General features: G+C 41.9%; 1 protein-coding gene across 1 annotated transcript; it reads right to left on the bottom strand.

Annotated features, from left to right (window-relative positions):
* Positions 1 to 5,743: 5,743 nt before the first annotated feature.
* On the bottom strand, positions 5,744 to 16,549 carry hexa (hexosaminidase A (alpha polypeptide)). The gene is made up of 14 exons (XM_012818694.3): positions 16,121 to 16,549; positions 15,639 to 15,749; positions 15,377 to 15,442; positions 15,119 to 15,165; positions 14,898 to 15,008; positions 13,902 to 14,003; positions 12,781 to 12,913; positions 12,319 to 12,499; positions 11,859 to 11,945; positions 11,057 to 11,129; positions 8,014 to 8,194; positions 7,131 to 7,221; positions 6,611 to 6,718; positions 5,744 to 6,165 (listed from the first exon to the last, which is right to left on the bottom strand). The coding sequence occupies exons 1-14, from the start codon at positions 16,395 to 16,397 to the stop codon at positions 6,102 to 6,104; spliced, it is 1,632 nt and encodes a 543-aa protein (XP_012674148.1). The 5' UTR covers positions 16,398 to 16,549; the 3' UTR covers positions 5,744 to 6,101.
* Between the last annotated feature and the right edge of the window lie 387 nt (positions 16,550 to 16,936).

Raw genomic sequence — 16,936 nt, 5'->3', positions numbered from 1 at the left:
CCCCCAAGTGTTCTGTCTGTCCGTCCGTCCAGAGGTCCATGCATTTAACAGGAACACGATGATCAATGTTAATCAACATTAAAGTTTCCATATACTGTATATGTGAAAGCCATGGAGTAACAGTCCAGTGTGAAAGTAATGTAGGTATGAAGAATATTGAACGTAGAGAGAGGGATGTGTTGAGATAGGGAGAGACTTTGGAGCACAAAGAGGATGGGTGAGTAGAGAGTCACTGAGAATCATCCTGTTAAAACGCTTGACTGATTTTAAATATAGAAAACTGATTTTAAAAGTTTTTTAATTTAGTTCTAATGTTCTGTGTGATGATTTTTCAGTTTTTGCAGAACGAACTGGATTGAAATTGAAACTGAAATCCCAAGTGTGTAAGTTGTGCCCATAGTCTTGAGTCCCCATGGGGTGTAAAAGCAGCACGCGCCATGCCTCCTGTCTTTCCACACACTCATCTTCCACCACTCATCCTCTACACACACACACACACACACACACACACACACACACACACACACACACACACACACACACACACACACACACACACACACACACACACACACATCACCCCTCCTGTTTCTCCTCACTCCTGCTCATCCTCTCCACACACGCACACACACACACACACACACACACACACACACACGTACACACATCATTCATCCCTCATGCCTCTCCTCACTCCTACTCATCCTCTCCCCGCACACGCACATACACACACACACACACACACACACACACACACACACACACACACACACCCTCCCCTCTCTGCCACACCCTGACCTAGATCTCTGATAGTAAACAGGTGCTGCCCCGGCTGAAGTGGTGCTTCCATCAGCAGAATGTGTGTAGGGAGGGTGGGGCTCGGGTGGAGGGGGGGGCAGGGCGGGGAGGATAAGTGTCAGATTGCTCCTCTCTTGAGTCTCTTGACGGGACTCATTGGGCATAAGATTGTTTAGGAGATCCCAGGTATCACACACACACCCACGCACACAAACACACACAAACACACACAAACACAAACACACACAATACGGCAGCCACCACAAGTGGCACAATTAAAGCACACCTCGGTGTGTCTAGTCAATCGAAATTTTTCAGGTCAGACACAGGTCCACTAAGGATATTAGCTTTCCACAAGTTAAAGTGATCTAAGAGAGGGAGAGAGTGGGAGAGGGCCAGGGAAGAAAACTATCAATGGAGATTAAACACAGCTATAGGCTTTCTGTGAGAACAATACCTACAAAAATATCTTGTCACAATTATGATTTTTCCTGATTGCCAAGACACAGTTCTTGTAATGATGCTCCATTTCCCAAAACTCTAAACACAAATGCATAACTGCACTCTCATCGTTGCACACTTCAAACTTCCATGGCAAAACCAAACTCTCCACTTAAAACCATGTGATCTTACATCCAAACCGTTGCCTTCAGACACCCCACAAAAGCCATCAAATACACTACAAAATAGCCACTACACACGGGTGAGATCAATGCAATGAGTAACAGCGCTCATGGTTTTCCCCCAAACCAACCTCTTTACATGATGAACGCTATATACACAACAGATATATATATATATACATTTTAAAACACAGCTAATTCCTCAGCGTACTGTGGTAAAAGAAACGGAAATGTATAGAAAATGTAAATGTCCTGTAAAAATATGTAATACAATACAATAAAAAAATCTCTGTGTATTTACCAATATAAACCTAAAAAACTGTTTGTACTTAAAGAAAGGTCTTTGTGCATCCCTTGTTCCAAAACAAGTGAACTGACCCATGGACCTTTTATCTGTCTATTCTGAAGTTCTGATTGGTGTGTAACCAGTTTTCACTCTTAGTATTTCCACCTGAGGAACTGTGTGTTAGTTGGGTTTGAGCATTGATGACTTGAGTTAATAATATTGAATCTCAGTGCTTACACATGGTACAGCCAGTGATTTATGAAGGGATTTGTGAGTAGAGTTTTGCACAAAGTATTTTATAAGTATTAAAAATGTAAATGTATGTAATTGTGGGAAATGTATCTGTCTTTTGGTAGATGGCGTCATGTTTTGGGATGTTTAGATGACAGGCACAGTTATAGTGTGTAAGCGATTGGGGAAGAAAAAAATGTATCATGCATAACCGTATGGTATTCATAAATAGAATGTAAAATCAGCACCATCGCCGAAAAATACAAACGAAAGTAAAACATACTTTTATACAGCATACAGAAAAACAATGAAAGAATTGTGTCGACGTTGAGATGTCCTTGAAGGCACGTTGCCATAAGTTCACATCTCCGTGCAGCAGCGGCCCTAAGCCTCTTTCTGTATAATCTCTTTGAATGTCAGCTATTGTCAAAGAGTGAGATTAACTTTTTAAGATGCGTTGCAGGTTGCTTCCCTCGTGCTCAGGAGGAGCACAGACACATGGTGAGCTGCGTGGAAATATGGAGAACTTCAAAACAACCGCAGATTAAAATGTGCTTTATATTTTTATTGTGCTACCGTGCAGAAATATGTGTTTATATTTTATCATTATGACCGTTTCAGACGGAAATAAAATATGTATTTAGAAACCGTGTATTGGACCATATCTCATTGTTGTCAATATAGTAATTTATTTACTTTATTTAATATTCTCAACATGGATATTTAAGCATTACAATGAACCAATACATATTTATTTATATTATATTTATATAAATACATTTCATATATTTTATGTGCTTCCCTAAAGGCTAGTATGTTATAGTCTTCTTGCTTATACCATTCCGCTCATTTCAGTTAGGGCGGCAATAACTGAGTGTTCCAAAAAGAAAATAAGTAGATTTATGATTGAGAAGAGCAATCATCATCAATGAAATTCAACTGAATCATCTGTTTTGTCGATCATCTGCTCCCTGGCACTACGATTTAAACTTTAATTAGCTCTTGCTGTAATCTGTGTACTAATAGTTAATTATGCGGTTGGGAACCAGATGGCAGTCGAATGCTTCCATGAATAATGGGTAACGCAGTATTATGCATCTGTGTGTTTTGGATTAGCAGCCTCCCAGCACATAAGGTATCATATGTGTGGATTAAGCTATCTTTAACACAGGTCAGTGGAATAACAACACCATCCTCTTGGCAAGTATGCAAAACCAATTAGATCATTATCTCCCCCGCCCTCACTTTATGATCAGTATGTGGTATTAAAAAAAGAAGAAGAATAAGGCGCCTGCTTTGCCAGGAAGATTTACAGGTGAAACCCTGAATCCCATTTTATCTGTATTTCATATGATGCTTGATGGAGTTAAAAGTAGCTAAGGCGTGCCCAATTTATTTTTTTTATCTTACAAGATTGTTTTTTTTTCTAGAACAGACAGACACAAAATGGTGGAGCTGCTGGGTACAGATGCTAGAGAAATGTCTAACAGTCCCCTTGTTCTGTGGCACCAGAACAAGTCAAAAAGAAAGGGAACACACACGTCCCCTTTCCTCATTTTTGCCCCACGTCTCTCACACACTTGTGTACATTTCCGCGAGCACACACACACACACACACACACCTACAGCTAAAAGCATTCGTGCACACACAGACACAAACACATGGGTCACTAAGAGGTCACCCCCCTTCCCTGGCCCCTGTGATTGCTGAGCTGGCATTACCTGCTCTAGTGGGGGCTTCCAGACTGGTCAACACACTGCCCCCTTCACTTCCAAGAATGGACAGAGGCACGAGTAGAAGTGTGTGTGTGTGTGTGTGTGTGTGTGTGTGTGTGTGTGTGTGTGTGTTGGGGTACCACCACTAGTGCCTCCAGAGATTATCCATCCACTACCATCTGCTGCCAGCACAGTAATCCCAGCAATGAGAAAAATCAATTGTCTAAGTCAATATCAAAGACACGTAAGCTCATTTCAACAATTAAACATTGGTCAGATTGGAGTTAAAGGCCCATGTAACTGCTGAACAAGGCCTTCCATTGTGTGGACCAGGGAGAAGCTGCTGAACAGACACATCATGGATTTATGGGTGATTTGTGCTGGAGACGTGGAGGAACATATCAGAAAGATTTCAATCAGTGCAGAACGAACTATTTATTGGTGATCTTACAAACAAACAATTCGATTCAAGATTCAAGTAGGTTCACAGAAAATGTGCAAATAGATACAAATTAATTCATAAATAAAATGCATATTTAAAAATGGCTTCTTCAGCCATTCATCATTTTATTCAAATAAATCCATTAAAAATAAATTGAATATTTTGAAATGATGTTGTTTAAGACATGAATCACAGCAGTGCTTTCGTGCTGAAATACTGACTACAGCAAATCAACTCATTAGTTTAATGAAGAGCGCGGCTCTGTGGACGTGTAACAGACACCTGAACCTTCAGCTTTATCCCCAGGTCAGGGCCGTATCATCTTGATGTCCGTGCTGCTTTGTCTGGGGAGCTCAGGTAGAAAACCCCTGGGAGATAATAGGATCTGCCATGATGCGCCCGGTGAGACAGGATTGGCCTAGCAACCAGGGTGTGTGTGTGTGTGACAGTGTGTTTGTGTTTCATTAAACGTGGACGTTCTTACACAGGAGCGTGCAGGTCGCCAATCCTCCTCACACCCGCTCACAGGCGTGTGTAGGCACTGACTTGTTGGAAGATGGGGGTAATACTGGGACACAGCCCAAGTGAACGAGTCTTGGAATGATTTCAACAATCTCAGCGCAAGCGAGCTGATGGAGATTTTCTCTACGCCAACGTGTCCCGTCCAATGGAGAAAGGAGAACTTGGACCTCTGCTCTTTGGAAGCCTCATGCTGCCCTTCATACACTTTGAATCTGTCTCAGATGAGACGAAATGTAAAATGACATTAAACCACTACACAGCTGATATCATTTTTACAGATGAGGGTTAAATGACATAAAACCACTATACAGCTGATATAGTTATTACAGATGAGGGTTAGATTGGTGGGGCACCATTAGTCAACCAATGGAACTATTCTAATCAGTATTCAGTCGTGAGTCATTCCACGCCAAACGTGACAATTAAAGGAAATGTCCCCACTCGACCGTCTCAGATTTGGCTGAAAGAATTCAAGGTTGTTCATACAGTTCTTAAAAGGTATAGTCCCAAATATTAGCTCTCTACTCCCAATAGTTTTTTCACAAAAAGCTGTTTTAGGGGGGAGGAGGTGCCTGTACTTAAGACGCTTTTTTAGCAGCATTTTCTGAAGAGCCATTTTCAAATTGCTATTACTAGAAAAGTATTTAAGCTAGCTCCTTCAAACTTTCTAAGCTTAAAATATGATATCATTACTTGAAGAATATGGACTTCCAAGGGTGTGGCTTGGGTCTATCATAGTATTCGGGGTGCTTGAATTTGCTCGAAAATTTTGGGCCTGTGGAAAGCTCAATGTTAAAGCTATAGACTTGATATTATACACATACCTTCCTATGTATATTGTATTAAAAAACTGTCCCTATTTGATGAATGGTCTGGAAGATATTAAAGCTTGAAAATGGATGAAAACCCATTTTGTGCAATTTTTGGCATGCTATAGCAAAATAATGACAGCATTTATCAACATGAAACAAATTGTTTTAGAAAGATTAGATATTTGTTCTTAACATATAAAAAATGTGTGATGGTGATTTTTTTGAAAATATGGGATTCTTGTACACGGCCAGCATTCAATGGCCTATGGAAGCATAGTAAAATGGTAACAAAGGTAAGTTTATGACACAGAGCTTAAACTGCACAAAATGCTTTATTTGATTCATGTTAAATTGTAAATTGTCACACATTTGGCTTGTGAGCAAGTGTGACAATGGCTCCCACTCGATCGTCTCAGATTTGGCTGAAAAAATTCAAGGTTGTTCATACACTTCTTAATAGTTATAGTCCCAAATATTAGCTCTCTACTCGCAATAGTTTTGTCACAAAAAGATGTTTTAGGGGGGAGTGAGACGGGCGAGTGGGAGCCATTGTCCCACTTGACATGGAATGACTCTCGTATAAAAATATAATTTTATTTGCTAACTCTATATTAAATCTCTTTTAAAGGAGAAACATCCAGTGCACCAAAATCATCTTCTCACGCAACCTCTCATACGCCCTGGAACTCATGCGGACAGTAGCCCACATCCAGAGGCTCTGCCCGAATACCACGCCTGGAGAGAGGGACAGAGAGCAGAGGTTTGAGAGAGATCAAATGAACAGAAGAAATGGAGGCAAAGGCATGGAGATCAAATCAATGGTAAACAAGAGTAAATAAGGGCAAACAAGCAAGAGAAAAGACAGTACATAGGATGGATGATGAATTCAGGAAAAAAGAGCAAATCACTGGGACTTTTCAGGGCAATGTGCACTTATAGATTGAAAAGTATTGTATTTATGAGAAAAACAACTTTATGGGCCTAAAAGTAAAGCATTATGGGAAAAACTACTTTTATGGTCCTAAAACATTTAAAAGTAAAGCATTATGGGAAAAACTACTTTTATGGGCCTAACATTTTTTAAAGTAAAGCATTATGGGAAAAAACTACTTTTATGGGCCTAAAACATTTTAAAGTAAAGCATTATGGGAAAAACTCCGTTGTGTCGACGCTGCAGTACCTCAGAAGGCGACAGCGGAAGTCCGTCAGGCGAGGAAGAGCTGCATCTGTGCTGAGGGTCTGTTCTTCATCGCTCCACAGACGCTCTGCAGCAGCACAGGCTCGGGGCCTACACACACACACACACACACATACACACACACGTATATACATTTACATCCCACACACACACACACACACACACACACACACACACACACACACACACACACACACACACACACGTATGTGCATTTACATCCAACATACACACACACACGTATATGTATTTACATCCAAAACACACACACATGTATATGCATGTACATAAAAACACACACACACACACACACACGTGTTTCATTTACAACCAACACACACACACACTTGTGAGTACACATTTATATCCAACACATGTGTAAACAGATGCATATACACTGACATACAGTACGCACACATGCATCTAAATGGCAGGTTCTACAGGTAGTTAAACTGGTACGCAGTGCTAGAGGCTACATGCTGCACTGATGGGGTGCTCTTACCACAGGCGGGGACTGAGGTTGGTGGCGTCTACATACTCCCCCCACATGCACACCTCTCCACCAATCACCAGCTTCTTCTGCTCCTCCGTGCCTGCACAAAAAACAACCAATCAGCGCATGGGCAAGATCTCAAACTGTCATAACCAAATAAGGAGGAGTTTCCTGTCCTTGTCTTATGCCGAGAGACAGGTCAAACTACATCCTGAACAATGAGAATAGTGACTTTCACAGTGTGATGAATGTTAGGTAAGTATGTTTTAAAATTTTAAAGGCTTTAAATACCAATATAATGCAATGACTTACACTATAATGTTACTAATTACAGTTCATAAATGCTATAAATTGAGATAATAATAACTTTGCATTGTGAGGCCTCATTTGCATAGTTGATCCAAGATGGCGGCGCACACGGGTGCAGCGGCTCCTTGCTCTCCAGTTGGGTGTTTCCAAATGTCGTTGTATGCAAATACAATGACAATAAAGGCTTTTCTATTCTATTCTATTTCCTTACTGCACCTCACACCACAGCAACACAGCAACCTCACAGCAAACTCCAACGCAGGCTTTCACAAACCCAAACACCCACTGAATAGTAGAGAGTTGATGATCAAATTGTTACCACTGAATTCAACATTAAGTTTTTCACTCATACCACCTAGCTACAAAACAATTTCATTATTGAACAGTCTATAGATTAAAAATAAAATTATCCTGACTGACTGGAAAGTGTGCTTCCTGTGACACTGTGATTGTCCATCAATGTGGCTGTCCAGTGGTGAGACCACACACTAGAGAGAGCAGTCAGTAACACTTTACAGTAACACTTCAGTGCCTATAAGCATTCCTGTGTACTCAGCAGAGACCGCCCGCCCGCTCCACACACCGGAGAAGTTCAGCGGCTTCACCATGTAGGAGTCTCGCCAGTCCTGGCCGTAGCGGATGTGGTTGATGTACCAGGGGGCGGACAGCAGGGCTCTGTGCCCTGCCTTGGTGATGCTGCTCAGCTCCTGGGCGTAAGCTGGGGGAAGCCCCTTCCAGATCTCCACAACCGCGTCCTTAGGGATCTGGCCAGGGGCACAAAGGAACAGCAGGCACAACACAAGCCGTGACCACCACTGGCACCGCCATCAACCACCACTGGCACCGGCATCAACCCTCCCTCCCTCCCTCCGTCCGTCCCTCTGTCTGTCTGTCCCAGGGGTCTGTCTGAAAATATGCCTGCTCTTAAACAAGCTAAGCTTGCTATATTTACGGCTTGTTTTAAAAGGTGCCATTTAAAACCGTGTTTTGCTAAATATATACAGGTGCATCTCAATAAATTAGAATATCATCAAAAAGTTGATTTTTTTCAGTAATTCGATTCAAAAAGTGAAACTCATATATTATATAGATTCATTACACACAGACTGATATATTTCAAGTGTTCATTTCTTGTAATTTTGATGATTATAACTGACAGCTAATGAAAACCCCAAATTCAGTATCTCAGAAAATTAGAATATTGTGAAAAAGTTCAATATTGAAGACTCATGGTGTCTCACTCTAATCAGCTAATTAACTCAAAACACCTTCAAAGGTGTCCTGAGCCTTTAAATGGTCTCTCAGTCTGGTTCAGTAGGCTACACAATCATGGGGAAGACTGCTGACTTGTCGATTGTCCAGAAGACGATCATTGACACCATGCACAAGGAGGGTAAGACACAAAAGGTCATTGCTAAAGAAGTTGGCTGTTCACAGAGTGCTATATCCAAGCAGAACGTTTGGAAAGTTGAATGGAAAGAAAAAATGTGGTAGAAAAAGGTGCACAAGCAACAGGGATAACTGCAGCCTTGAGAGGATTGTGAAACGAAGCCCATTCAAGAATTTGGGGGAGATTCACAAGGAGTGGACTGCAGCTGGAGTCAGTGCTTCAAGAGCCACCACGCACAGACGTGTCCAGGACATGGGCTTCAACTGTCGCATTCCTTGTGTCAAGCCACTCTTGAACCAGAGACAACATCAGAGGCATCTTACCTGGGATAAGGACAAAAAGGACTGGACTGTTTCTCAGTGGTCCAAAGTTCTCTTCTCAGATGAAAGTACATTTTGCATTTCCTTTGAAAATCAAGGTCCAAGAGTCTGGAGGAAGAGAGGAGAGGCACAGAATCCAATTTGCTTGAGGTCCAATGTAAAGTTTCCACAGTCAGTGATGGTTTGGGGTGCCATGTCATCTGCTGGTGTTGGTCAACTGTGTTTTCTCAGGTCCAAGGTCAGCGCAGCCATCTACCAGGAAGTTTTAGAGCACTTCATGCTTCCCTCTGCTGACCAGGTTTATGGAGATGCGGATTTCATTTACCAGCAGGACTTGGCACCTGCACACACTGCCAAAGGTACCAGTACCTGGTTTAAGGACCATGGTATCCCTGTGCTTGATTGGCCAGCAAACTCGCCTGACCTAAAACCCATACACAATCTATGGAGTATTGTGAAGAGGAAGATGCGAGACACCCGACCCAACAACGCAGAAGAGCTGAAGGCCGCTATCAGAGCAACCTGGGCTTCCATAACACCTCAGCAGTGCCACAGACTGATCGCCTCCATGCCACGCCGCATTGCTGCAGTAATTCATGCAAAAGGAGCCCCGACCAAGTATTGAGTGCTGTACATGTTCATACTTTTCAGTAGTCCAACATTTCTGCATTAAAAATCCTTTTTTTTTATTGGTCTTATGTAATATTCTAATTTTCTGAGATACTGAATTTTGAGTTTTCTTTAGCTGTCAGTTATAATCATCAAAATTAAAATAAATAAACACTTGAAATATATCAGTCTGTGTGTAATGAATCTATGTAATATATGAGTTTCACTTTTTGAATAGAATTACTGAAATAAATCAACTTTTTGATGATATTCTAATTTATTGAGATGCACCTGTACATATATATACATTTATATGATCGTGGTTGTTGGTATAGTTGTGTGTTTTGAATTACATTTAACGTTGTTGTTGGCTGTAGAGATTTTTTCTATATAAAAATATCACATTACTTTATACACTTATTATTATTCATAATTTCTAGCATCTTCTATGTCACAAAGAAGTCTTCATGAGATGATGATGGGCTTAACATCCTGCTCACTCCTGCAACAGAATGGTGTGCGCTGCCATCTAGCGGTAAAATACGTCACTACAACGACAGAGGGAAGTCCCAAGGCAGTGCACTGCTTTAGAAAGTCTCCTTGCATTCTCCTTGGAATCAAACAGTCAAATAGGGCTGTTATGACAGTTCCCCATTGCTCTGCATTTTAACAGCGTTAACCTTAAACACCCTCTCTGCCGGATGCCACTGGATTAGAGAATATCTCCCTGCACATGTAAAATGGGTGGAGTCAAGAACATTTGGCAAGGACGGCGTGGTGCAGGGCCCCCCCTTATCACGGCGCACACACACACACACACACACACACACACACACACACACACACACAGCATCACGGCAATCAGTTCACTCAACACCAGCTCTGACCCTTGAAGGCAAGGGGCTGAACGTTGTAGTAACGTGCCCATTCGTGGGTGGGTCCGGGAAGGTCCAGGTACCAAGGTGCTGCCAGAATGGCCCTAAGGCCAGCTTTGGTCACCTTACGCATCTTACACCGGTAGCATTCCATCTTCCACACCTCCACCACATAGTTAGGCCTGTGCTGCAACACACAGGTATCTCTTTGCCATCAGACTAGTATAGGTATGTGTGTGGAGGAGAGAGAGAGAGAGAGAGAGAGAGAGAGAGAGAGAGAGAGTGTATGAATGAGTGAGTGAGAGAGAGAGAGAGGAACAGAGAGAGAGACCGTGTCTGTGTGTGTGTGTTTGAAAGGTCAGCAAAGACAACAAAGGCTAGTTAACACCATGGAGCTCTTAATCAGTGTCGTATGGTGCAGACAGGTCTTACTTTCTCGTGGTAGTCAAACACGTCCTGCCACACAATGGAGGTCCTGTTGAGTGCGCTGGTGATGTTCACTATACTGAGGGAGAGGACGAGAGAAGGTCAAAGGTCAACGGTCAAAGCACCACAGCATGCTTCCTCAGTGCAGGCTGGGCAGATATTCAACATAGGTACCCTATGAATAATCACCTCACCTCGCCTCGCCTACACTAAGGGGTGTCTATAAACACTTTTATAAACACTCTGGCTGCTTCTACACGCAGGGCTGTGTCTGTCGCTGTAGAGCGGACATTTTAGATGGGGATGCTGAGCACTTGTCACTTTCCCTGTCACTTTCAGAAACGGTCCATTTGGTTTCCATCATCTCAAAAGAGCTGCATGTTACACACAGTTTAATAAGCCTTTCTTGTCCTCGGCACTGTGACCACACTCATGCCCATCAAAGGTTTAACAACTGAGAGATGTGCTAAATCTATACGTGGATCCTATATTGTGTTAGAGCTAAATCTATACGTGGCACCTATAATGTGTTAGAGCTAAATCTATACGTGGATTCTATATTGTGTTAGAGCTAAATCTATATGTGGCACCTATAATGTGTTAGAGCTAAATCTATACGTGAATCCTATATTGTGTTAGAGCTAAATCTATATGTGGATTCTATATTGTGTTAGAGCTAAATCTATATGTGGCACCTATAATGTGTTAGAGCTAAATCTATACGTGAATCCTATATTGTGTTAGAGCTTAATCTATACGTGGATTCTATATTGTGTTAGAGCTAAATCTAGTAAGGCACGGTTCTTACTTCTCCACGTAGAGCGCCTCCAGTTTGTAGAAGTCTGTGCCAAAACCCTTCTGCTTCATGAAGGACCTCACATCTGGGTTTGACTTCCTGTACAACAGAGAGGCGGACATGCTTTGGTTTGTCTGGGGAATGACACAAAGCTTTTGAAGCAAATATTTCTGTGTGCTTTTCTCAAAGAAAATGTCACCTTTTCAGATGTACTTTAATTTATGCTATATTTCACTTAATATTCTTGACAACTTAATGAACCACTCCTCACTAGTAATTTCATTAAGGTGTACCTTTATTAAATCAAATTACAACTGAATTTAAAAGCTTAAAATCAATTAAGACTTGAACCAATACATTATTTCTACATGAATGTGTCAAGTACAAATAACCTTGAAATCAATGGCTTGTCAAGAGCACAGCACAGCACACACACACACACACACACACACACTGAGAGGTGACTTATTACCAGCAGGTGAAGTCGACTTCATCCCCCCCCAGATGCAGGAAGGAGTCAGGAAAGACTGATGTCACTTCCTTGAATAGCTTGGCCATGAACGTGTAACTGGAGCGCAGAGTGGGGTTCACAGGCCCAAAAGTTCCAGAGGGTACAGGGCCACGGTAACAAGGGGTCAAGAGGTCAGGCTGCCCTGGGAGAGAGAAGCAAAAGCACTGGCTAGCACCTGACCTTCTCCTAAGGTTTACACCTGCCGCTTCCTACTTTGTGTTTTTGTTTAGGAGTGATAGAAATTAACATGGAGCAGAACACACACACAAAGCAATCACGGTCAAAACTGAGTGCACACACACGCGGCAGCCTGTGTTTTGGGAGTTGGCTGCGTGTGCTGTGGCTTGCCCAGGTGTGTGTGTGCTGTGGCTTGCCCAGGTGTGTGTGTGTGCTGTGACTTGCCCAGGTGTGTGTGTGCCGTACCTTTACCCCAGGACTGGGTGTGCCCCGGGGAGTCAAACTCCGGCACCACGCGGATCCCCCGTAGCCTGGCGTGCTCGATCACCCTCCTCACATCGGTCTGGGTATACACGTGGGTCATCGGGTGGAACGCCCCCTAAACCAATCAGAGAGCAGCATCCTGCAATTCAGGGCAATCTCCTAATCTGATTGATAGCAACCCCAACCCCAAGTGCAGATCAATTAATCCGATTTCTTTGATATCAACAATAGTTAAAAAAAGAAAATCTCATCCACAGATGTGCATGAACACAAACAAGTTGTTTTTTAATGTTTGCAAAGAAAGGAACAAAATGTGATTATTGGCATGAGTGAGCCATATGCCTATGCTTGCTTAGCAGGCTGTGTACACACTGGCACTCGAAGCACACTCGTTAAAGAATGCCCTGAGCACAACTGTGGTGGCTGCTTTCTTTCTTCTGAAATACAAATACTGCCAGATCATGTTTGAATAATCAATAATCAAATGAATACACTGAAGAAAGCGACATGTTAAGGTCAGGAGTCTATCCATACATACAACTTAGTGCCTTTTGTCAAACAATGCCCATTTCTCAGGTCTTTTGTCACACAATAGCAGACCTTCTTGCATACACAATAATTGGGGGAGAAGAAAATTGCTTTTTCACAACTTGATGTTGCCATGACTACTCTGGTCAGATAAGAAGGCAGCTATTTTTCCATGCGATTCTGATTGATGTTGTTCTACTACTTGATGTCGGTATAATGACTTTCAAGGTTGTATTGAGTCTTTTATAGCATCTAGACTTACTTGGTAGGTTCTGTTGGAGCTATGTAGTCAAGGTTACCCTGATTGGCACTTGAATAGAAATGAATAACCCCTTCCCTGACATACTTCCCTTGATTTATTGTAGTCCCTTAGTAGTTATTTAGATCAGCCTCCAGCTGCAGTCCCCACCTCACCTGCTTTCACTTATAAGGTTTTTGTTTTCCTTTAAGGCTGCCAAGCAAGCACTACGAAGAGTGCGATGAGGCCAGATCAGGCATTCACTCCAGAGTCAAGTGGTATCTGGGAGGTATCCACATGCAGTAATACCCCACATCAGTGTTGAGGAGGACTCTACCTTGTTGCTCAGATCAGGGAAGAACTTGCTTTGGTACGGGAAAGACGGGTCGTCCACAATGTGCCAGTGAAACACGTTGAGCTTAGTGTATGACATGGCATCCTGGGGGGGGGGGGACATCATTTGTGACATGTTACAGTTAATAACACCATGATATGCACTATGATCAAACACAACATTTACAATTACAGGCCGGTATGAGAGGAGAAGACCACCAGGTGCTACTACTCCAGGAAAAGGCAGGTTTTAAGACAGGTCTTCATGTAATTGAAAAAGAACAATTATACACTTCTTAAACTAATCCTAAACTATAACTATGAATCACTTTTTGAAGTCTCTACAGGCCAAGCCAAGTGCCCCTCCATGTAAATTCATATCTAAATTGTGGGCATGAATGGCCAACACCTAACTATTGTTATTCTCTTTTCCTCTCTTACCAATCAACATCACACCCCCACGTTCCCCATGTTCGGTCAATCAGAAAAAAGTATGTATGCTCCTAATCTGTGCTAACGTTTCATAATGACTACTTTTTTTTTTTTTTTTAGATTTGTTTTTGGGCTTTTTGCCTTTAATCAGATAGGACAGTGACAGTTTTGGACAGGAAATGAGATGGAGAGAAGAGGTAGGGAGTGGGATCGGGAAATGACAGGGGTCGGATTCGAACCCGTGTCCCCGTGGCATTCAAGCCCGTATATGGTCGGGGCTACTGCTTGCGCCACAGTGCCCCCCACAATGACTTTACTTGATTGATATTATCTGTTCCTAAAACATGGGGAATGACTTTCAGCAGTCTTCATCGAACTTTATCGATGCTTTACTTCACCTTTACATATTTGCACTATTGATATTTAAGTTAAAACATTATAACCATAATAAAAAGGAGGACGTGAATGTGCACATCCCAGGTGCAGGACAGGGTGAATAAAAACACTACTGGAAAAAAAGTCTGCTTTTGCCAACAACTTTCTTTAAGTATGCTATATGTTTCATTACCAGAGTTTCCAAGATGACATTCACAGGTAAGTAGTGTCGAGAGGTATCCAATAAAAGCCCCCGAAACGCAAACCTGGGAAAGTCCTCAATTTCGGTTTTGTTGATGTAATGCTGTGAAAGACAAAAAAACAACACTGTAAACTACCATGCTTAAGAAAACAAGTAATCATAAAATAAATAAAAGTCGTAAAATTGTCTGCAATGAATAATGCAGTACTTACAGCTCCGTAACCATCTTGGTACACTAGCTGACTGAAAGACTCCAAACCTGAAATAATCAATTGAACAACTGATCAAATCAGCATCAATAACAACTGATAAAATCAGCATCAATAACAACTTCAGTAAGTAAATCAAAGCTCCAGCTATGTAGTGGACGTGGTTGTATTATTAGTTAGTACAATAGCTAATAATAGCTATTAGCTATATATAGTATTAATATAGTTTTATTTATTAGCAGAGACACATGCCTACCGTACCTCTCAGAGCTCCCCACACGGTCTCTGCCCTCAGAACCGCCTGTCCAGATGCCACACTCAGCCTGTCTGTTACACAAACCAGTTAACGAAGGTCACACAACACATACACACACCTAAGCCACACTCCCACACACCGATAACATTGACAGCCGCATCAGAGACAAAGTGGAGTGTTTGTTGGTTGTGGTAATAGCCTGGAATGTGAGTGGAGCGGACATATGAGAACAACAAGCTATCAAGAGGAAGACGCAGCAGTACTCACAGCTCTCTCTGGAACTCTCGCTGGGATAGCCATCGCAGTCGCCCTCGGACACTCCCACCTGTAATGTAAATGGTTTCACCAAGGGCCTGTCATAGCCGCTCTGTCTTTCACCTGCAAACCACAACAGACATTATCACCATCAAAACACCTCACACAGTATACATTGGGAAATATAATGACAACCAAGACTACTTTTAATGACAATTTGCTGCTGCATCCTCAAGCCCGAGAAAGCCTTCAAACGAACGGTCCTACCTCCAAAGCCCTGAGTATGTTAGGAAAACATGGACATTTCGGTCTGTGTTGGCTCTAACTTCTAATGTGTTATGGCTAGCATATATATATATATATATATATATATCAGTATAGCTTTGAGAGGGGTAAGCTTACATATTATACTTCCTGAAATTGCTTGACCCATGCATGAGAAGTTGAGAACTTCCATTGACTTCAATGTTCAGTTCGATTGGCATGAAGCCTACCTGGATCTTTGAGGAGGTCGGGAAAGATGAGCTTGAAGTATCTCTTGAAAGCTGCGTCTAGAACTGAACATCCTGGTTTTACTACCGAAAGATTCGTGTATTGAAATTCGAAAGACTGTGGTTTGACACAGTATCGCTCAATGGAACTGCTTATCTTCTGAGGCATTGGCCATATTCCATTCACTGAAACGGTGTTGACAGCTATGAAAAAAAACAACCAAATGTGTTGCTTATTCAGAACAGACTCCCTTGATTTACACAGACAGCAAAGAAGCATGATTTAAGTTGCTCGGACTGCTGCTGAACGTGAAGAACACGGAAATAGTGCTGAGGCAAGTGTATTATAGTCATATGACCTACAATTATCCAAACAGCCAACAGAGCACGTGACTGAAGTACACAAAAAACGCTGGTTATGAATAGACCAAAAACAGATAAAAAAATGACCCACGATCAGTGATAAAAGCGAAAGCGCGCATGAGAATGTATGTACTAGAATATACAATGAGATCATCATAGTAGGCTATTACGCTACATCTTTTACACATATGTGGTCTTGTTGATCTATGACATTGGAATGAATATCTTGTTCGCTAGTGACACTCAACAGAATTTTACCAGTTTATAACCGAAACAGTGCCATTCATAACAGTAGCAAGTCTATTTATTTTGTAAATGAAGCCAATTGCGAGGGGTATGGTGACAAAGAGATAGGTGATTTATTTATTCTGTCAAAAATGAAAAACGTTTCAAAGTAAATTATGTTAAAGCCTTTACTGAAATAATGTAATCTTCTTGGACTCAAACCAATTCTAT

Source organism: Clupea harengus, chromosome 3, assembly GCF_900700415.2.
Source record: "Clupea harengus chromosome 3, Ch_v2.0.2, whole genome shotgun sequence".
Classification (NCBI taxonomy): Eukaryota; Metazoa; Chordata; class Actinopteri; order Clupeiformes; family Clupeidae; genus Clupea; species Clupea harengus.
This window is presented reverse-complemented; position numbering and strand designations above follow the sequence as displayed.